Source organism: Hippocampus zosterae, chromosome 7 (genome assembly GCF_025434085.1).
Source record: "Hippocampus zosterae strain Florida chromosome 7, ASM2543408v3, whole genome shotgun sequence".
NCBI classification, from domain to species: Eukaryota; Metazoa; Chordata; class Actinopteri; order Syngnathiformes; family Syngnathidae; genus Hippocampus; species Hippocampus zosterae.
The window spans coordinates 1,285,486-1,306,672 of NC_067457.1; the positions used below are offsets into that span (position 1 = coordinate 1,285,486).

General features: G+C 47.1%; 3 protein-coding genes and 2 long non-coding RNA genes across 11 annotated transcripts; 4 read left to right on the forward strand and 1 right to left on the reverse strand.

Annotated features, from left to right (window-relative positions):
• The first annotated feature begins 8 nt into the window (after positions 1–8).
• luc7l (LUC7-like (S. cerevisiae)) lies at positions 9–5,615 on the forward strand. Of its 4 annotated transcripts, none has more exons than XM_052072004.1 (11): positions 20–558; positions 1,708–1,778; positions 2,549–2,643; positions 2,798–2,896; positions 3,030–3,140; positions 3,231–3,374; positions 3,646–3,822; positions 3,919–4,007; positions 4,401–4,430; positions 4,498–4,653; positions 4,764–5,615. In XM_052072004.1, exons 4-11 carry the CDS (start codon positions 2,801–2,803, stop codon positions 4,876–4,878), a joined length of 918 nt encoding a protein of 305 aa, XP_051927964.1. In that variant the 5' UTR covers positions 20–558; positions 1,708–1,778; positions 2,549–2,643; positions 2,798–2,800; the 3' UTR covers positions 4,879–5,615. The 4 variants fall into 4 exon arrangements, with proteins under 4 accessions (XP_051927961.1, XP_051927964.1, XP_051927963.1 ...); XM_052072003.1 differs by having other exon boundaries at positions 20–229; positions 461–558; positions 1,708–2,643; XM_052072005.1 differs by having other exon boundaries at positions 60–229.
• LOC127604746 (epidermal growth factor receptor kinase substrate 8-like protein 1) lies at positions 5,085–13,042 on the reverse strand. Of its 3 annotated transcripts, none has more exons than XM_052071996.1 (19): positions 12,918–13,042; positions 11,504–11,564; positions 11,267–11,425; positions 10,951–11,100; positions 10,788–10,864; positions 9,420–9,532; positions 9,185–9,231; positions 8,966–9,092; positions 8,698–8,786; positions 8,543–8,617; positions 7,926–8,074; positions 7,680–7,824; positions 7,549–7,592; positions 7,188–7,293; positions 6,910–7,035; positions 6,642–6,795; positions 6,404–6,569; positions 6,202–6,334; positions 5,085–6,112 (listed from the first exon to the last, which is right to left on the reverse strand). In XM_052071996.1, the coding sequence occupies exons 2-19, from the start codon at positions 11,531–11,533 to the stop codon at positions 6,026–6,028; spliced, it is 1,977 nt and encodes a 658-aa protein (XP_051927956.1). In that variant the 5' UTR covers positions 11,534–11,564; positions 12,918–13,042; the 3' UTR covers positions 5,085–6,025. The 3 variants fall into 3 exon arrangements, with proteins under 3 accessions (XP_051927956.1, XP_051927955.1, XP_051927954.1); XM_052071995.1 differs by having other exon boundaries at positions 7,549–7,595; XM_052071994.1 differs by having other exon boundaries at positions 7,549–7,598.
• LOC127604755 (uncharacterized) lies at positions 6,929–7,805 on the forward strand. The gene is made up of 3 exons (XR_007963403.1): positions 6,929–7,075; positions 7,509–7,588; positions 7,667–7,805. It is a non-coding gene; the product is annotated as an uncharacterized LOC127604755 (long non-coding RNA).
• LOC127604754 (uncharacterized) lies at positions 9,087–11,459 on the forward strand. The gene is made up of 4 exons (XR_007963402.1): positions 9,087–9,245; positions 10,757–10,886; positions 10,967–11,074; positions 11,336–11,459. It is a non-coding gene; the product is annotated as an uncharacterized LOC127604754 (long non-coding RNA).
• Positions 13,043–13,660: 618 nt separating the features above from the next.
• Positions 13,661–19,626, forward strand: LOC127604756 (sodium-dependent neutral amino acid transporter B(0)AT2-like). 2 transcript variants are annotated; one of them, XM_052072013.1, is made up of 11 exons: positions 13,661–13,991; positions 15,844–16,033; positions 16,132–16,289; positions 16,415–16,729; positions 16,837–16,947; positions 17,044–17,285; positions 17,647–17,830; positions 17,906–18,107; positions 18,182–18,341; positions 18,417–18,579; positions 18,704–19,626. In XM_052072013.1, the coding sequence occupies exons 2-11, from the start codon at positions 15,853–15,855 to the stop codon at positions 18,938–18,940; spliced, it is 1,953 nt and encodes a 650-aa protein (XP_051927973.1). In that variant the 5' UTR covers positions 13,661–13,991; positions 15,844–15,852; the 3' UTR covers positions 18,941–19,626. The 2 variants fall into 2 exon arrangements, with proteins under 2 accessions (XP_051927973.1, XP_051927974.1); XM_052072014.1 differs by lacking the exon at positions 13,661–13,991 and adding an exon at positions 14,726–14,891 and having other exon boundaries at positions 15,853–16,033.
• Positions 19,627–21,187: the final 1,561 nt, after the last annotated feature.

Below are 21,187 nucleotides of genomic sequence, written 5' to 3' on the forward strand. Positions count from 1 at the left end.
TGACAGTAGTCGACGTAATTTCCCTTTTAAAAAAGAACGCTTATTGAACGTCTGGAATCGGCGATGCTCGAGCGAATAACAATTTTTCACTCCTACAATTAATCAGAAGCTCACATTTTTCTGCCGCTTCCTTTGGTAACAGCGCCGTCGACGAAAGAGCCAGCAACAATGTCAGCCCAAGCTCAAATGCGAGCTTTGCTCGACCAGCTGATGGGAACGGCGAGGGATGGTGAGTGGCTGTTTGCATGCTAGGCCAGCTAACTTTAGCCCGCTAGCCAAGATGGAGCCAGTGGTGAGGCAGGCCTGCGTGAATGCAAACGAGGCAAACTTCATTATTACATGCGCACATGACGCGGTTTTATGTTTGTATCCATTGGTCTTTTTTTCTTCTTCAGTAAAATCGAGCGATCAATGACGACTCTCCAGTTACCGTGGGGGGTTTTTTTGTGTGTGTGTTTAGCTTTAGCAATTGGCTAACAGTGGAGTGCGACCAGAATCTCAGCGAACACTTGAAGGGCTGCCAATGGATAAAAATGGGAATTTGTAAACGGTTTCAAGGTGACGATATTACAACCTTATCTCGTGATTTTATACCTATACAACGAAATATATCCCTTATTTTTTCTTTGAAACTGATCTCAATTTGTGATCTTTTCTCCATGTTTTTATCAAATACATAATTAAACGTTCGAAATATTATTAACCAACATCCAGTGACCAAATAAATACCGTTCAAAATATCTGGTGATGCAACAGCTTTTGAAAAAATGCAGTATCGTGAAAATAATTAAAGACCGATTGATATAGACATTTTGAGCGTGATTCTGATCTTTGGCAGTATAAATAAAAATGTTACTTTTGGTCCCGTATTTTTTGCTTATTTTTTACCAAGATTTATCTATGTGATATGTCATAAAAATCTCATCTTTGCTGATTTTTAAAAAGCTAATATCGGTGCGTTGAATTGGCCAGTCGATTAATCGGTTGGGCCCAATGATACTATTCAAGTATCATTTAAATATACTTCCTACCATTCATCCAATAAAATTCTTATAACCCCGAGGAAAATAAATTACAGGATTCCCTCAATAGCCGCAAGGGCAATCTATCGCGATAAGCGATAGAGGATTGTATCTCACTACAGGCATTTGATAATATCTATTTACAAGGCACAGCTCCAGACACGTGTCAGAAACCATATTTGTAATAAGCACCTCCATGAACAAGCAGCTGACAAACAGCAAAGTTCTGGCCCTGCCTTGTAAAGACACGCACGCACACACACACACACACACACAAAACGGTCACAGATATGACTGTAGAATGTGAGGATGCCAACCACAAGTGGATGAAAATAATACTGGCACCTCACATGCACATTTTTTTTAGTAATGTTGTCGGGGGAGGGGGTTGCAGTATCGATGAATTCTATTGAGTCAGGTTGACGTTTTTGCATTTGTATACGCCAGTCTAAAATTGATTTGCGTTTTCCGCCATTTGGATACAAACATGACCACAGAAATGACTTGCCGAGTCCTATAGTAGGCCGAAAACGAGGTTCATCCTAACCGTTTGTAGCCCTGTGGATCATCCTTATCAGTGTGAGTGAATGTGAGCGTGCGTGTGCTGAAATTATCAACAAATTCTTCCCATGCATATGTTGCATACAAACTGAACAATTGTGGCCCCTTTATTTTATTCATTAAGGTTCAGTGTATCTTTGCCAGCCTACATCAATCTGCAAAGGAGTTGCAGAAAAGCCTCATGTTCATCGAGCCGTGAGTCACACATAATTTTTAAAGCTGTTATGATCAATATATCCAAACAGTATGTTTGCCTTTCGGGAGTCCTTGTAGTCTGTTTTTTTTCCTTTCTTTTATTTTTAATTCATTAATTTTTTTTAAAAGATATGAAATTTGGAGTAGCGCTAAGCTGCTAAAGACGTCTGGTCGCGCTGAATGAACATTAAAAAAAACCCTCAGCAAACCAGTAGACGTCTTTTTTTTTTTTTGTTTATTTATTTTAAAAACAAGACGAGACAAACACTTTACACACATCATTTTCGCTCTGACTCTTGTATGACTCCCAACTTCTTACCGCAGGTTTGGCAAGAAAACTGTTCCCCATTTTTACTTTCCCACAGCCGGTTTAAAATTCTGCAGCCGAGGGCTTGAAGATGCAGAAGGGTACAGTATGTGGTGCAAATCGCAGTGTGTATAAACCTACTTTCTGTCACTGTTTGACGTCTGTAACTGGCTTGGCCCGGGAACACACGCCCGGATTGATTTGCATTTGTAACCTCTGCGTTGACGTACCAAATGACGCGCATGACCGTGTGGACGCCGAGTCTGAAAATGAGCTAAAGTGAGCCTCGAGGCCCCGCTGCCATCGTGATAATATCATTGAGGCCAGGTGAAGTCACGCAATGAGCGACAAGACAATGACGCGTTGTCAAAAGTGGCAGTCAGATTAGTCCAAAGCTGAAGCCTGGCCCTCACCGACGAGTACGTGAGGTTGTTCTCACTGGCCGCCTTGTGGACTCTTTCAGGGGACGAGACGCGGCAGAGGGTCAAGTACTCGGACGAGCGAGTCTGCAAAAGTCACCTTCTCGACTGCTGCCCGCACGACATCCTGTCAGGAACCGTGAGTGTCAAGCTGTCGTAGGGCGTAACCGTTTTGACCCTAGTTGCAATTTTCTCCCACAATCAATATTGTCATTAATACGCACTTTAATATTAATATTATTATATTAATATGCAAGTGTTGTTTTTTGTTTTATTTTTTTTTTGCTGGACAGCGCATGGACCTGGGAGAGTGCACCAAGATCCACGACCTGGCCCTCCGAGCAGACTATGAAATTGCTTCCAAGGAGCGAGAGCTGTTTTTTGAGCTGGACGTAAGTGACCTCGCCACAAGAACTCGTCAAGACCCGTTTCTCTTTGCCTCTGCGCCGCGGGTTGCGTATTTTGCTTCTTTTTTTTTGTGCGTGGGTGTTGTTTTGTGACTGACTCATGGCTCTCCTTCCAAAGGCCGTCGATCACTTGGAGTCATTCATCGCCGACTGCGACCGCAGGACAGAACTGGCCAAGAAGCGCCTGGCCGAGACTCAAGAAGAGATCAGCGCCGAAGTGGCGGCCAAGGTTTGTCTTGTGCGGCGTCGGATGTTTGTTTTGGTTTTTATTTCGTCTCTCTGAGGTGACAAATAAGGGGCTGTTCAATGGGCGCCGCAGGCGGAGAAGGTCCACGAGCTGAACGAGGAAATCGGGAAGCTCCTGGCCAAGGCCGAGCAACTCGGAGCGGAGGGCAACGTGGAGGAATCCCAGAAGGTGCTGCAGGAAGTGGAGAAAGTCCGCAGTAGGAAGAAGGATGCAGAGGTGTGGCCAAACACATTCTGATTATTCTTTTTTGTTGATATCATTGTATTTCAAAAAATTGTTACAGTACGTAAGTTAACTAATTATTTAATGATAACCCATAAAACATTTGAACAGTTGAATGAGCTGATCTAAAAATAGATTTTGATGTCACAATTTTGACCAATTGTCCTTTAAATCGCAAGAATTTCACGGACCGTTTCTGATTTAGGTTTTTGTTGCTTCGACTTGACTCTTGACTTCCTCTTGTCACCTTTGCGTGTTACGCCAGGAGGAATACAGAAACTCCATGCCGGCTTCCAGTTTCCAGCAGCAGAAGCTGCGCGTTTGCGAGGTGTGCTCTGCCTATCTGGGTCTCCACGACAACGACCGCCGTTTGGCCGACCACTTTGGCGGCAAGCTCCACCTGGGCTTCATCCAGATCCGAGAGAAGCTGGACCAACTCAAGGTGTGTGTCGCGATGACGCTCGCCACGTGACCGCAAAGCCCTCCGAGCTTCATCCAGAAGCTTTAAAAAAAAAAAATTGTTTTTGGTTGTTTTTAGAAAACCGTCGTGGACAAGCAGGAGAAACGCAACCAGGATCGTCTCAAGAGACGGGAAGAAAGAGAGAAAGAAGAAAAGATGAAAAAACGGTGAGAGTTTGCGACTGGATTGTCATAATAGTTTGGGATTTTTCTTTGCAGTTGGTTTTTATTTCATTTTGACTTTAAAAAAAATTAGCTCGTTTTAATTAGCTTTTAGAGCAGGTTTGTTCCTTTTTATTTTTTGACAATGCTTCATTTTAGTTGTGGTATTCGTGTTTTTTTTGTTTTTTTTTTGCTGTCACTGACAATATAATTTTAAAAAACGTCAGATGTTATTTTCGTTTTCTTCAGCACTTTTGTCAATGGAAATTTGTATTTTATTTTTTGTCAGCTATAATAATATTGCAACGTTGATTATTTTGTTCAGGAACACAGAAGCTGACGTTTACATGTTTCTAGTTTTTTTTTTTCTCCTAATAACATCTTGTATTGTCTCCACAGGACGAGATCCCGCAGCAGAGAGCATAAAAGGTAAGCGACTCAAAGAAGGCCACTTGTACTTGGACTTGTAGCCCTCAGACGTCGGTCTTCCTTTTAGGTCTCGTTCTCGTGACCGAAGGAGGCGCCGCTCGCGCTCCTCGTCCCGAGACAAGCGCCGCTCGCGCTCTCGCTCCAGGGACAGGAAGAGGCGACAGAGGTCCCGCTCCCGAAGCCGAGGCCACCGTCACAGCCACGAGCTGAGCTCCAGACACAAGTACGTACATTTGCTTGGATTCGCCATCATGACGTGACCAATGGGCATTCTTGAGGGCGGGGGGCTGACGGCTACTTAAATGGCGTGTGGGTGTGTGACTTTGGCGCCAGGTCATCCAGAGACCGCGATCGCTCGTCCAGAGACGCGTCACAGGGACGCGAGCGGCGGGACGGCGTCAACGGCAGGTCGGATTCTCGGAGGGCAGATGACAGAGAAGACCCGTGAAGGCCAACGTCCATCTCGCACCGCACCCACCATCTCGTTTGTCCGTTTAGCAGTGTTCCGCGTAGTCCTCCATCGCCTCCCTTTTACTTTGACTCGCACGAAACCCCAATCCGCAATCGGACATCAAGCCACCGATGCTCACCTTAGCTCTGCGATTTGCCAGCCTTCCTTTTATCGGACGAACAGTAACGCGAACACAGAAATCATACATTTGCGAATACTATTTTATTACGTTTCTTTTACTACAGAATCGGACTTTGGAATGCGCGTTTTTGTTTCCTACGAGCTCTCCTTAAGGTCCTTTACATGTCAGCCATGTTTGTTGGTTTGCTTTTTTTCCCAACGTAGTATGTTTTATTTTGGAGGAGGTGGCCAGTAAGTAGTGAGAGTAAAATAAAATATGAAGTCTAGTGGGGCAAAAAAAAAAAAGGAGTGAATTTGTTGGAAATGTTTGTGAGTCATCTGTCATGTTTTGTTAATTGATTGGAAGGGGTGGGGGGGGGGGGACTTTCTATAAATACAAACATTGACCATTCAAAGAATGTTCCCTTGAGTTAGTGTTGGCAAGTGAAGCAGAAATGTGTACTCGCCATTAAAACTAAAACAATGCAACAGACATGCTTTGTAATTACATGCAAACAGATTGTAACGTCTTCATCGCTTTACATAAGGCCATCATCCGGTTCTACTGGGATTCATTAAAAAAAAAGTCTTCTCAATTAAACCATATTAAAGTATATGTTGCATTTGGGTCATTTCTGAAACACACTCGCACACAAAGACATTTTGATTTTGGGTTGTGTCGCTAACCCAGTCGCTGGGTAGTTGTGGAATTTGAGCAGGTTGGGTTCAAAGCTCATTGGGTTAAAACTGGAACGTGGCAGGGCTCCGCCGGCAAGTGCTTCTGGTGTCCAAACTACCGGTAAAATGTCCTAAGGAGTGAGTGTATTTGAATAAAGCTGTGCATTTCATCTACTCAGTGTTACTGTGAATGGATGGCAAAACCAACATCGGCATTATAAGTTAGCGGCGTATACATGCGTGAAATACAAAACTGAAGTCCAAACGGCCACTGAGGTTTCGCAGGTATGTACCGTCTGATATTCTAAATAACAATGCTACCAAGTCCATCCCGCGAGCCATCCGCTCACAGCGTGCTGCTCTCCAATTTCAGATCCACCTTCATTTTCTGTTTCTCCATGACGGCCTCCAGCTCCGTGGCCCTGCGAGCATCCTGCAGATGAGGCGGGAGAAGCAACAGAGACCCGATTAGGACCCGGAAGAGCACCGCTGAAATTGCGGCGGGACAAAATCCAAGGTCACCTCCAGCAGCGCGCGCTGCACCGCCATTTGGCTGTACACCCGAGCGCCTTCGTCGGGGATAACTTCGCGTAGCTCGTCCTTGCTGAGGGAGAAGAGCTGAGCCCCCGTCAGGACCCCCAAACACGCCACCGTCCTATGAGAGCAACAGGTGAGCGCAGATGTCTTAAGTGGCCACCAGACGGCGCCAGAGCAAGTCACTCACGGTTCACTAAAGCCTTTGCCGGCCAGCCACGACGCCACCTCTTCAGGGTTGGAGTGGTAGTCGAGGGGGAGGGAGGTTTCCGTCGAGCGAGGGATGAACAGAGGCTTGCTGTTGATGGCCTTTCCGTTGGTCAGCCTCTGGAGCAACTCGTCGTTCACCAGCATGACTGGGAAGGATGCGCACGAGTCGGGTTTGTCACGCCACCCGCCGCCTCAAAAAGTTTGAACGCCACCTCTACCTTTGTCGTCCTCCGCTGCCGACGCATGCTGGTTGTAGGCGGGCACGCTGTGCGGCGCGCGCTGCCCGCTCGAGTTTGGGCGCAGAGTGGCCAGGCTGGGTGCGGCTGGGGTGAAACTCTTGGCGAGTGGGGGCGGGGGCGGAGCTTGGGGGATCTAAAGAATCATTTGGTACGTCAACGTCTTATTCAGACGGCACAACGGATGCGTTTGGAATCGTTGGCGTGGAATAAGGTGTGAACGCGGCCGGAGTGATTGTGCGGGCCTTACCGCGGGGGGCTTGCTGGCGACGGGACTCTCCACGTGAGTGAGGGGCTCCAGGATGTTGAAGGGAACAAAGCCCACCTGGTTGAAGCGGTTGCGACACTTCCACCAGCGCTTGGATGACTCCAGCACCTGTTACACGCAAGCGGGAAATGAGACCGACCGCCAGATGGTGAGCAGTACTCCAAGTCGGTGGCGGGCTGCGCGTTTGTTGCTACCCCCGCCTTCAGTAGGGGCTTCGTCGGCGCTCTATTGTGTCACAATGACGGCAATTCTCCACGTACCTCCAGCGTCTCCCCTTGTTGCACAGAAAGCTCCGTGTTGTTCCTGGCAATGAAGTCATAACTGCAACTGTAGACTTTTTCAAACTCTGGGGGTGCTCCTGTGTCTCTTTCAGGGGGAAGGGGACATGCTGATGTCACATCGAGACCAACATAGTGATCCCACGCCATAAACTTTTTTTTCTAGACTCGAAATATGATTACTATGTGTCTCAAATCATATCTCACCAACCATAATCCTAAATTAAACATGGCTACCGTGGTCACCACTAAATGCAATGAGACATTTTTTTAAGACATAAATCCTTGCAAATTGTTTTGCAGATGCCCAAGTTCCCAATGGATGCTTGAAAAGAGGCCTTACATTTCATCACCGATGTGGATGTTCTGCTGCTGCTGCTGCTGTTGCTGCTGCTGCCAAAAACGGAGCACATGCAAACATCGCGCTAAGTAAGACGTCATGGTGACAATCAAGCCTAAAGCATCATTGCGCACCTCTTGTTTGAGCCGGAGGGCCTCGTGCTTGTGCTGCGACTCGACCGGATCCTCCCAAACCCGCCCGTCCGCCCGGAACGCGTCGGGCTTCCAGCCGTCGAGGAAAACGGGCGTATACGGAGCGATGGGCCCTCTGAGCTCAGAGCTGACGGCACACGAGGGAGCACTTTAAACATCATTCTTTCCATTCTATTCAATTGGATCATTATGGTATGCCCCCACCCCCACGCCCCAGGTAGTACTGACCGAGAATGTGTCCAATTGGGACCCAGGGATGTCCACAGTTGCCTCTCCTCCACGTTCAGGTTCTCTTGCAGGAGGGACACGGCAGCGCTGGTCAGGGCGGGGCTGGACACGGAGGCCGCCAGCGCCGGGCCCCCTGTCGTCTTCACCATCTGGACACACCCAGATAAGACAAACAAACCACTGTTCACATGCCTGCTCTGATAAGCAATCCGCTAGGTTCACACACACACACACACACGCACAAACACTCTTTTCATACATGGCAGCACTAAAAGCTAAATATAAGGCATCGGCGACCGCTGCTGCCCCAAGACTGGGGCAGCACAGGCTGGGATAGGCTCCAGCACAGCCGCCATCCTCGGGGAGTTTTGCTTCTCATTTTAAATGTGTCATTTATTTCTTTTATCCTAGAATTTGACATCTTTATGGAGTACACAGTACGGCGTATCCCGTAAACCCTCCGCTACACGACGACGGTGCAGGACTGTCAGCAACAGCCAGTGGCAAAATCACTGGCGTGTTTCGCATACTTGGCACGTAAAGTTGATCATTCTCTTGTGAGATGAGTCGTACTCTTTGGTTGCTGTAAAAAGGGAGAGGATGAAATGTCCACTCACCATATCCAGAGGTTTAAATACGTGATGAACGAGCTCCTCGGAGGAAGGATTGGCGATGATTGATTTCAAACGGGCCTATGCAAAAAGTAATGATCAAAAATCAAGCAGAAAACCAAAAAAAAGTACCAAAAGGAATGATGTGGTTGAATACAGACCAACAGACTGAAGCAATACTTGAATTTCTGGAAGATGTCGACAAACTCCTCCTCGGGTGGCGGCCTTGCCCTCATGGTGAGTAGATCTTCTATTTGAACAAATAAGCAGAGGTGGCAAAAGTACTTAAGTAGAAGTTCACGCCCTTCAGTTTGAAAAAAAAAAAGTGGAAGTACTGATTCAGACGATGAAATGTACTGCAGTACAGTCGCAATAATCAATTTCAGATGAGCCCAGATCAGTCAAGCGTGTGCGATGATATCATTTTACCTTCCGCACTCTGCTTTTTGCTTTTCTTCTTCTTCTTCCTCTGGTTGAGCACGATGGCGGCCTCGGCAGTCTGCTGCAGTTTGGACATGAAGCTCTCGATGTCATCGAAGCAGTGATTGAGGATTTCCTGGCCGAGAGGAAGTTGCTCTTTTAACACTTGAATTGCGTGTGAGGCGGCCATACTGCCCCCCCCCCACCCCAAAAAAAATGGAGGCCTACCACTTCTCTCTCAGCTCGAAGCAAGGAGATGTCAGGGCCTCCGTTAGCTGCAGTGAGAGAGGTAAGATCATCTCGTTCATTGACTTCCAATGTACAAGCACAGTCGCACCTTGACTTGCGACCGCAACCATTTCCCACTTTTTCGAGCAAAAGTTGGACGAAATGGAGCCAAACCGAGCTGAGAAGTCAAGATGCCACTGTGCAAAAAAAAAAAAAAAAAAAGTGCTTTTCTGACCTCTCCGTCCCGGGTAAGGCGGGGGGTTGGTTGGAGGGGCATTGGGAGCGTGCGCGATGGGGGGGCTCGGAATGCCATAGGGGTCCATCATGTCTGCGCCGTTGTGGGAAAGCCTTCAGGGTAAGAAGATGAGATGGATATTCCACAGTGTTAAGACTTGCTGATGATGATGGCGGTTGCTGACTCGGCACTCTTCTCAATTGGCTCACAAATGTACTCACTCCACTCGGAGCGGAATATTTCAGTGCGCTGACTGACAACAGGTGGACACACAGGTTATTTGGTCTTTCTGCCATTTTGCGAAAAAAGCTTTTCGTTGCTCTGCCTGTCACGATACGTCGCCGGCATCGAGGCTGCCCATGAGCAAGCGTTCGTTAGTTGTAGCGAATGAATCATCAAATTTGGACCAATGATGTGAAATTGGAGAATGAGATGTCTCGCAACGCACTGGTGTCAACACGACACAAAAGGCCTTGCGTAGGCAAATGCATTTAAAAAAAATTATCAAGGCGAGGGAGCGCGCAGAGCTCTACCCCCCAGCGTACCGATGCAAATATCTGTGAGCAATCGCTCCCCACCTTTGAACGACTCCCTACCCGGAAGTACCGCATCCAGCTTTCTCACCCCGTTAACGGTCCCTCCGCTGATCCTTTGAAACCCTCTCAGCAGGTCATCCGTAATCCAAAGCCGAGCACCCTGAAACTATTCCGAGGTCACCCCTCCGCTGCTTCTTGTTCCTTTTTTTGCCACAGCGGCTGGGCTGTCTCTGTCACACCTTCTCGAGTTATGTGTGAACCGGTCCAACAGGTTGCTCTCTGTCAGCTGTTTGCACTGCCCTCCCTCTCGAGCGTACATGCGCGCTAAACACACACACACACATACGCACACGCGGCGACGGTAACCGTGGCACCGCTTTGATTCGGCCTAATGGCGGCGGGAAAGCAAAGTCATCTCAATTGCCGATCCAAATGAGGTTCCAAAATGGGTTTCAAGACGGAGCTTTTGAAAAAGAGACGGCAAAAGGGCTCGTTGAATGTGCGCCGGGAGGTCATTCTGGAGTTTGAGACCAGCGACAGAAAAAAAAGCCCCGATCCCCTCCAAGTTTCCGCTTGGACTTTGGTACCTCCAGGAGTTTGCGGTCAGCTGACCCGAGAGAAGTGAGGCGGAGGCGGCGAGAACCATTTCCATTAAAAAAAAAAAAAAAAAGTCTAATCAACGGTTGTATCCAACTGCTGCCATTCATAAACAAAAACTAAATCCATTTGTGAGTGAATTGAGGTAAGATCATTCTTTCCATTTGTCTACTTTTGCTCATGGTTTTGTCATTTATGTCGCAGCTCGTGATGTATCCGCTCGAAGTGCGTGTACCTGATTGGAGCGGGGATGGTCTTGCTCCGGCCGGACCAGGAAACGGCCTGCGTGATGTTGTTGCAGACTTGTTCTGCCTGCGAGAATGCCCAGCTAAAGGTAAAAACCGGAGCCACTCAGGTGAAAACACGATAGCTTTTTTTTTTTTTTAAATGGAACTTACCTGTATGTTCTCACAGTCGAAGAAGAGAATATCCGGCTTTTTCTCATTGGGGCTTTGGCACACGAGGAGGAGGAGAGATGGAAAGCGCTCCTCCGAGTTGATGGATTCGCAGCGGAAGATGGAGGTGAAGGTGTACTTCTCCAGCTCTTCCTGCATACCAAAATAATGATCAGCCATTTGATGCATCAATAAATATCTCATATTTTTATATATCAATCATTTACGCCCGTTGTGGACGTGAACACCGTTGACTTTGAGGTCGAAGCGTGCGACCTGTGTGCGCAAGACCTCCACGGAATGCATCGCATCTCCCCACCTTAGTCTGTATATCTCTGAGATAAACGGCATCCGATCCGACATCCAGCAGCATGTGTTGACTCCACAGATTGTTGGCCTGAGCCAGCTGGAGGAGACGAGACTGGGCCTCCTCCACGCTCTTCACGTCTCCTCTCTGGAGGGAGAAGGTGATCAAGTGCTGAACAAAGAAACAAAAAGGACAAGTTAGTCACACAGGGGGGTGGGGTCGGGGGGGGGGTCACATGACAAGACTCACCTTGACAAAATACCGTCTGATGTTTGTCATCCTTCGTCCTTGTGTTCATGTGTGTCTTTCACTGTGGATGACAACATTGTTTGCCTCAGAGTTACTGAAGGGTCTTTTCGTCACCTCAAACGAGTAAAATGTAAAAATAATAATAATAACAGAGGTTGCTAATTGCCTATTGACACCACACGATGCCACTAAAGTACTACTTTCCTGTTGTATAGCGCTTTGGTCTAATTCGGCAAATGAAAGAAATTTACAGAGCATTTTATATATATATATTATATATTTATATATATATATATATATATATATAATTTATATATAATTTAATATTATAAATATATTATATATATTATATATATATAATTTTATAATTATATATTATATATATATTTATATAAATTATATAATTATAATTTCATTCATTCATTCATCTTCCTAACCGCTTGATCCTCACTAGGGTCGCGGGGTGCTGGAGCCTATCTCAGCTGTCTCCGGGCAGTAGGCGGGGGACACCCTGAATCGGTTGCCAGCCAATCGCAGGGCACACAGAAACGAACAACCATTCCCACTCACACTCACACCTAGGGACAATTTAGAGTGTTCAATCAGCCTGCCATGCATGTTTTTTTTTGGAATGTGGGAGGAAACCGGAGCACCCGGAGAAAACCCACGCAGACCCGGGGAGAACATGCAAACTCCACACAGGGAGGCCGGAGCTGGAATCGAACCCGGGACCTCTGCACTGTGAAGCCCACGTGCTAACCACTGGACTACCGGGCCGCCTAATTATAATTTATAATATATAAATTATAATATAAAATAAAATAGTATAATAATATAATTTATATATAATTTTATACTATATATATATATATATATATATATATATATATATATATATATATATATATATGACTGTTGTATTTGACACAGGTGGACCGATACAACCCAACACGTAACTGGAAACAAAACAGTCCTTGAAAAATGACGTCATTCATTCATATGAAAGGCACACTAAATTCCCTCAGTCTTATCTCTCTGTAAATGCGTAACCAGGGCTCACACTGTGCGCTCGGGCCGCACAACCGGTCTGACGACATCACAGTATTTTCCGATCCACCCTCTCATCGTCAGCGCTGTACTAAAATCAGCCAGTATCGCTCACGCTCATTCGTATCGCTCACACTTCCTTCGCTAGGCACTTTTGGGGGAAGTCTTGGGGCACAAATATGTGGCACAAAAATAACAAGGATAGTAGAGGCGTTCTACTTTTTGCGATACTGTCAAAGCACACCTGACTAAAAATAAATCGACAACATATGTTATTGCTGTACACGTCACCTCCTCCTTAAACTGCCCCACTGCCTGTTTCAATAAATTGACACTCTACGTCAAAATGTATGTGGAATCAACTTACCAAGGCCGACAAGCTTCCAATAACGTTTTTCCTGACCTCCAAAACGATGTCTGTGTTATTAAACGAAAAAGAAAATGCCCGCTGAGAGCCCAGGTATGACACTCCCCAATGCTTTTAGCATAGCAGAGGTGTGTCCATTTTTGCAGTTCTCACCCTGCCCTGCCCGCCCTCACTGGAATCGTGTACTCGAATCTGGTGTGTTGTGTTGACACATGTTTTGGGGTTGTAGCCAGGGGCGACGTGCAAGGGAAGAAAGTTGATGATGCTAAGAGGCCCATGACTGCCGGCGAATGGAAAATTTTTCCTCAAACTTGATGGGGCCAAAAGACACCCCCCCCACCAAAAGGTTTGAGATATTTAGCTTTCAAGTGGACATTTCTGACCCAAAAAGTTAGTGATGTGAAATTTCAAGATGGGCCTAAAATGCACTGTAACCTTTAGAGGTCAACTTGAGTTGACCTGCTTGAAACTTTTGAATGTCCAACTGATCCATGGTAAGGACTTTTTGCGCATTTCAAATTTTAGATTTGTTTAAATGCCTTGTTGGTGATGAAACCGTTTTTCAGATTTGGTCAATCCAAAACTTTTATTGTTATTATTATTATCTCGTATGTATAACCGCAGTTGGATACACGTGAATTGTATCTACTGCCCTCTAGTGGAAGGACATTGAATTGTTCTACATTCCACTACAGGTATTCATCGCGCATTATTTTTAGTCAGTAAATCGTTTTTTTCCAAAAAACAGCGAAACCAGTGTTTAAACCCCCAAGTGGCATATTGGCATTCTGTTTGCCTGTTGCTTTTCATATGCTCTGATGTACTATGCAGCACCCTGCTCTATATTTAAGTTTTCCAGTCCCCCCAAAAAATATTTCATCTGTTAGTGTTCCAGTGCATTTTTTCGAGGCAAATGCAATTTGTGGTTGAGTAAAGGTGGCACAACAAGCCTCCATAGTGCACCAATGAAGGCGATAGGCGGAGTTGGGCGAAGTGGCAGCAAAGAAGCGTCCAGATACTAAGACTTTTTTTAAAAGGAAATTTCCCCAAATTCCTCCTACGAATATAGGTACTGTATGAACGCCGTTTTGACACGTGCAAATGTTTACGATAGACCGCGTGTGTGATCCACGTTCTCCCGAACATTGTTTTGACTTTAAAAAGCGGCATACGTGGCAGTGCGTGACGATGCAGACAGTGCGCTCCGTGGAATTCACGCTCTCACCACACCGAAGATTTCAAAACGTTTTTGTTTGCTTTTTTTTAAATATAATTTGGAGGATGCCATTAGTGATCGGAGATGGTAAGATATGCCTCTTATTGCGTCAGTTTACGTATTCGTGTCGTTTCATAAGAACAACAAGACGCAAATCATACAAAGATAATCTTGAAATCTATTTGTTTATGTGACGAATTTCAAATCTTTAATGATGCAGGGAACTCAACGTTGTTTAAAACACGCACAGTTGAAAGCGAAAACACGTTTTCGAGTTGTCAAAATGGAATGTGACGGAAATAAGAACGTGGTCATGTTTCAACAATGATACACGCGTTAATTTAGTTTATGCGTTCATGTTACATAATGTAAACGTAATCTGATGTATTCGATTGTGCCCCCTTCAAGAACGCAATGGGACGTAAGGATATTTGCGTTTTCAAGGCGATCTTTCGACTAAAACTACTAATTGCTACCAGTACAACGTGCAATTTGCGAATAGATGGAACCGCGACCTTTTAGGGTAGCTAAATACAGTAAAGTACGACACCTCCAATTCACTTGAATACTTTCTTCCTTGAATCACCGCTTAGGACGATGACTGATATAGTCAAACAAATGTCTTTGAACGCAGTGTGCGGACATTTTAACGTATGCGTGCGTGGTAGTAGTGTTGCTTTCAGTGCCCCACCGTACGTAGGAGCTTTGGTCTTTCAATGCGTGCCGTATAACGAATTGCCACAGGTATACCTTTTTGTGTGAATTTTTCAAGCCTTTAAGAGGGTCTAATATTACAATAAAAATACGAGTTTAATGGGAGCGAGTAATGCTACGCTGTAAACTTTCCTCCGTGACTAACTTCTGACAAAGGTGTTAACAGCCTCCAATGCTAGTAAACGCAGCACGGAGGCGAGGTCTACACGCGGTTTGGAGAGTTCAGAAAAAATTAGGTAACACTATTGTATTGTCTTGAAATTGAGTCGAGTATTGCACTGCAACAGTGTTTATCGTTTTGTTCTACCGGTAGCGTATTTCCATTTGTTTTTAAAGTAACTGACGACGGCGTCGCTTTTCGAAAGTGCAGCTGCACGTGCGTCCTCGTCAAGATTTTTCCGCATTTCTACTCTTGGTCTTTTTTTTCCCGCCTACCGCGAAAGTTCCATCTCCTGAGGTTAGTTTGCTACATGTTATCGGAACTGTAGTGAGCTCAGTGTTTTAGTCAAAACGCACAAACGGATATGTTTTTAATTCCGCGAAATGACGTAATGTAGCATCAAATTTACGATAAGATATCCTTTATTCGTCCCACACTGGGGAAATTTACAGCCTCCAGCAGCAAGAATGTATGTAGAAAGAAGAAGCCATCTTGTAACCATCAGTTGGAAAATAAAAATATGCCTGCGTAAAATTTACTTTTGACTAATTACGTCGAAAATGTGTCACGTGAAGTATTAGTCTTTAACTAGTACAGTCCTTCGTTGTCAAACGATTTCCACCAACCACCATCCCAAAAAAACCCTATCCCAAGTTCCACTACCTTGACCAACATCAAAATTAGCAGCAAAACTACAAGGCTGAGATTTTATTCGAATATATGTAAATAAAATAGAGTTGGCAAGGGTAATTCAAATTTTCCAAAGTAAATATCCACATTTCCATTCATGTTCTGTTAGTGTGACATGGGTGTGAAGACGCCTCTGTTTTCTGTAGTCTTCATAGATGGAGAAGCAGCTTTCAGAGGTGGAGAGCGCCTGTCAAGAGGACAACCAAGATGCCCCCGAGCCTCAAACCCGAGCCGGCTGGAACAGTAAAATCGATTACTTTTTGGCTCAGGTGGGATTTAGCGTTGGGCTGGGTAACGTCTGGAGGTTTCCATATTTGTGCCATCAAAATGGAGGGGGTGAGAATATAGCTATTTTCAATGTCTTTTTTTTTTTTATCTGGAAAAGTATGACTCACTGCCCCCCCCCCCCCCCCCCCCGCCTCCGAACCCCCCAGGATCTTTTTTGTTGCTCTACGTGCTGTTGATGTTGGTCGTGGGCATTCCCTTGTTCTTCCTGGAGCTGGCTGCCGGTCAGGCCATCAGACAGGGCAGCATCGGAGTGTGGAAGTCCATCTCCCCCAGGCTTGTAGGAATTGGCTACTCCAGCTGTGTGGTAAGATCAAAATGGTCAATTTCTGCCGAGAAGCTTCATATTTTATCCAGTGCCATTGATATTGTCGCAGCCGTCATAAACCACCGGGAAGATTTTCAAGAAAGCTTCGTTCTTGTTTTTCTCAGGTGTGTTTCTTCGTGGCGCTCTACTACAACGTCATCCTGGCCTGGAGCCTTTTCTACCTCGGCAACTCCTTTCAGTCGCCTTTACCTTGGACCACATGTCCAGCAGTGGCCAATGGAACATTTCCAGTTAACGGAGAAGAAGAAGAATGTAAGGCCAACTCCACCCCGTCCTACTTTTGGTACCGTAAAGCGCTGGATATCACGGACAGCATCGACGACACGGGCTCCTTCAACCCGTACATGGTTGGCTGTCTGTTTGCCGCCTGGGCAATCGTGTGCCTGGGAATGTTCAAGGGGATCAAGAGCTCAGTCAAGGTACCCCAGCAAGCGTCTCAAAAGCGATTCCCCACACTTGCGTTTGATTGATATGAACAGGAAACGGACCGTTGTTGCTAAAAATGTGCTCCTTTGAAACTTCTTAGGTGATGTACTTCTCCTCCATCTTTCCCTACGTGGTGCTCTTCTGCTTCCTTGTGCGGGGTCTTCTCCTTGAAGGGGCCTTGGAAGGAATCACTTACATGTTCTATCCCAAGGTGACGGCAGATGATGCTTTCGATGGAGGCGCGGCATTTTATGGATTTTAATTGATTTTTTTTCCCCCACAATTTTGTTTGTATCGGCCCACGCAGCTCGAGGTCTGGGGAAACATCCAGGTGTGGCGGCAGGCGGCCACGCAGGTCTTCTTCGCTCTGGGCCTGGGCTTCGGTTCCGTCATCGCGTACTCCTCCTACAATCCCAAGAACAACAACTGCCACCGCGATGCCTACACCGTGTCCTTCATCAACTTCTTCACGTCGGTGCTGGCCACGCTGGTGGTGTTCGCCGTGCTCGGTTTCCGGGCCAATAAGATCGTCGCCGAGTGCGTTGTGAGGTACGGTTTGACACCTCCCAAAAAAAAAAATCGCATTTCACTTTAGCGTTTTGTTATGAATTAAAAAAAAAAACATGAACATGTAGCTTACATAGCGTGAGTATAAAAAGTCCCCACACACCCGCCTGCTTGCTTTCAACATTTTTGTGAGAGTCCAAGACGCCCACACCCAAACTTTTTTGCCATTAGCGTGATCCAATTAAGGTGGTACACCTTAATTACAACAATTTCATCAAATGTTGTTGTTGTTCTGCCACACCCAAGAGTTGAAGGAATTGGCACAGGGAGAGGCGCTCATTCAGACCCAAGCGTGAAATTCCGACATTTTGGCTGCAGTGGATTTGTTTCCGTCTTTCCTCAGCAACTTGAAAGTGCTGTTGGCGCAGGCGCAAACGGGCGATTTGGACCACAGCGTCTTGCCAATGTTTAACCACTCGGACCCCGCCTCTTTTGGCCTGCAAGCGTACAACAAGTGGTTTGAAGAGCACGGAAGCCGCGTCCCGGTCAACTTATCCGTCTGCGACCTGGAAAACGAGATGCAGAAGGTGCGGCGGGTGATTTATTTGGTCCGGCGCACGGCAACCGTCAAACGGACCCCCCCCCCATGTGTTTGTCTGCAGGGCGTGCAGGGCACCGGCCTGGTTTTCATCGTCTTCACAGAGGCCATATCGCTGCTGCCCGGCAGCCCCTTCTGGTCGGCTCTCTTCTTCCTCATGCTGCTCAACTTGGGCCTCAGCACCATGTTCGGCACCATGGAAGGCATCCTGGCCCCGCTCAGCGACCGCTTTGAGACTCTGGCAAACAACAAGACCAAACTCACCGGTGAATTCCCCGCTCACAATCGACCAAATATTGACTTGCGCACCGTGACCTTTCCCGTTTGACCCTCAAAACAGTTTTCAGCTGCCTCGTCGGCTTCCTGCTCGGCCTGCTCTTCACCCAGCGCTGCGGGAACTACTTTGTCGCCATGTTTGACGATTACTCGGCCACCTTGCCTCTCATCATCGTGGTGGTGTTTGAGAATTTCGGCGTGTCTTGGCTGTACGGGGCCGACAGGTGAGGGAAATGCGGTCAAAGTCTCCTCCCCTTCATCATCACACGATGGTGAATTTGCCGCCGTCTGGCGCCAAGGTTCCTGGATGACATCGAGGCCATGCTGGGTTGGCGCCCCTCCGTGGTTTACAAGTACCTCTGGAAGTACGTTTGTCAGCTGGCCATGTTGGTGCTGCTGGCGGCCACGACCGTTCGCATGTTCATTGAACCGCCAACGTACAGGATGTGGAAGAAAGAGATGGTAAGAAGCCGCTAGCCCCGCCCCCTATGGCAAATTCTTGTCCGCAACCGCAATAAAGCGCTCGTTGCCGGGAAGAAGTCCATTTCGCTCGTCGTTTGTTGATTTTTTTAAATTTTTTTTATAGAATTTGGAGGTGGCCGCGCAGTACCCGGGCTGGGCTCTGGCCGTCTTAGCCTTGCTCATCGTATATGCGACGCTGCCCGTGCCGCTGGGCTTCCTCTACACTCTTCTCCGGGGCAGGAAGCGGGCCGGCCGCGGCGGCGGCGTACCCGCTGACGACTACACCGTCGTGAGCGCCAAGTGCGAAACCCCCATGACCGACGTGTCCGACGTCAGCCAAAGGGGCGACGCTTCGGCCTAAAAGATGCGCTTGTCGGGGTCACGGCGTCACTTGCGCTTGTTTCAACGCGACCTCTCCAACGTTAGCATTTGGATGTTAAGTTCTGTCGCTGGTATTTGTTCGCGCACAACGGTAAGTTTCACCTCTCCAGATGTTTTTCCCCTCCGTCTTGACCACGTGACCCAACGGCAACACGACAAACTCTTCTCTGATGTATGTAAGTTGATCGTTAACAGAAGGGAAACAAAAGCGAAAAGGCCGGCCCCTTTCGCTTTTGTGAGCTCGAAATGGATCAAGCCGTCCTCTTCAAGTTTTCAGGGATTCTTGTTCTTCTGTTCGAGGAAGGAGCATATTTATTTTGGCAACACATCCCTTTCATTGTATTGGTCGTAGATTCGGTTTTTCAGGTGTGTTGCCCGTGTTGACATTTTTGGGGTGATATTTTCGACGTCTTGTTTTTTTTTGCCACGGCATCTTTTATATGAGCCGACGTGTCGTTTCACGTGCACGGCGTTTACCCCGAAAGGTGACTTTCTGAAAAATGTACTTGAATGCCGCCAATGTACAAAGTGCCTTGTTGTTTTTTCAGGAGAGAAAAAATCATTGCGGTTTGTTACAGTGTTGAACATTTCTTGTTGTGGATCATTTTCAAAGTGTACAGAAAATGACAATTTATTGTAATATATTGTTCTTATAAAAAGTTTTTTCTCATACTGTGTACAGTTCATTTTTCTTGAAATACTTGGCTTTTACAAGAACTTTTACAAGCTGGGGGTGCAACCTCTCCTCACCCGCCTCCACACCTTCATCCTTCAATGCTGGGTCGAGGAGACGGTGCCTGGAGAACTGAAGGGACTCCGTCATCGTCACAATATTCAAGAAGGGCGACAAACTCGACCGGAAACTATCGTGGAATTTCCCTGCTGGAAAACTCATCTGTCGTATACTGGCCGACCGACTCACCTGTCTCGCTGAGCGGGTTCTTCCGGAGTCCCAGGCGGCCTTTTGTCCAGGCAGGGGAACCGCGGACATGGTGTTCTGCGCCAGGCAGCTCCTGGAGAAGCGGGTGTGCTTGTTGTGCGGGGAAACGACTCGCAGGTGGTCCCCAGTGGAAAGTCAAGTGTCCTGGGAGTTCCGTTGCCTTGGACGCGAAGTCAAAACAGGACGACGCCGGCACCCGCTTCCACCTCGGGTAGGCACACTTGCAATTATTGCCTTCAAATTCCCAAAAGTCGGCGTGCGTTCCAACTCCTCTTGCTTGTCGGCGTTCTTCTAGTTTGATCTCCATGGCGGACCCGTTCTTGCTGGTCGTTCTGCTGCTGCTCCCCGCGAGCGGCAGCCTCGGCACCCGCCGGGATCCGGCGGCACCCGCCAGCGTCCCGGCTCCGCTGACGGACCGAGAGACGCGGCATTTCAAGCCAGAACCAACGCGTGAGTCCAGAATGAGCGCTTGGCGGTTTCACAAAGGACTTGGTTACAAGTGACTTCGCTGTCGCGTTTACCTCGACAGACGCCCGTGTCGACCAAGACGCCACCAAGGTGGGCCTCTTTATCGCGGCGGCGGCGGCTGGAACGTGCACCCTGATGGCCGTCGTGTACTGCATCTACAACAAGTTCTACAACAAACAACCATACCTGCATACCCAGCTTCAAGAAGACCCAGGTAAAAAAAAAATGTCCAAAAGTTCTTTATTGCACACAGATTGTCTTTGATTAACAAATACTGACAAGCAGAAGAATGAAATAAGTGATCCACGAGATGGAGGGAGTTTTAAAACACCGTAGATGGCTAGTAGAACACTATTCACATGCTTGTATTCTTTATCCTCTGCAAAGAAGAGGTACTTGAATTTAAACAGTGAAATAAAGCAAAAAAAATGTTTTGTCTAGATCCAATGGGTTCTCCCTCGATGTATTTCCAAGGCTCCAGTGAGGCGGACGCGCGACGCCCCGACTATGGTTCCCTTTCGGACACGCCCTCCGTCATCTCTGTGCCCCCTTATTTGTCCCCCCCTCCTTCGGCCATGCAATTTCCTCGCCTCCTCGCAGCCTCCTCATCCTCGCGTCCCTCTTCGCGCTCCCTCAAAACCATCTCGGCCCAAGACCTGCAGCGGAGTTGTATCTGAATGAATTGCATGATCAAGAGGCGCGTATCTATTTCATAGTGTTTAGAATTCTTGTAGCTGTAGCTGTGTCATTTTTGCCCCAACCGGCGTCTTGTGCACACAAACTGTATCGTCCTTTGCGCGGCGCTGTAAATGCATTCGT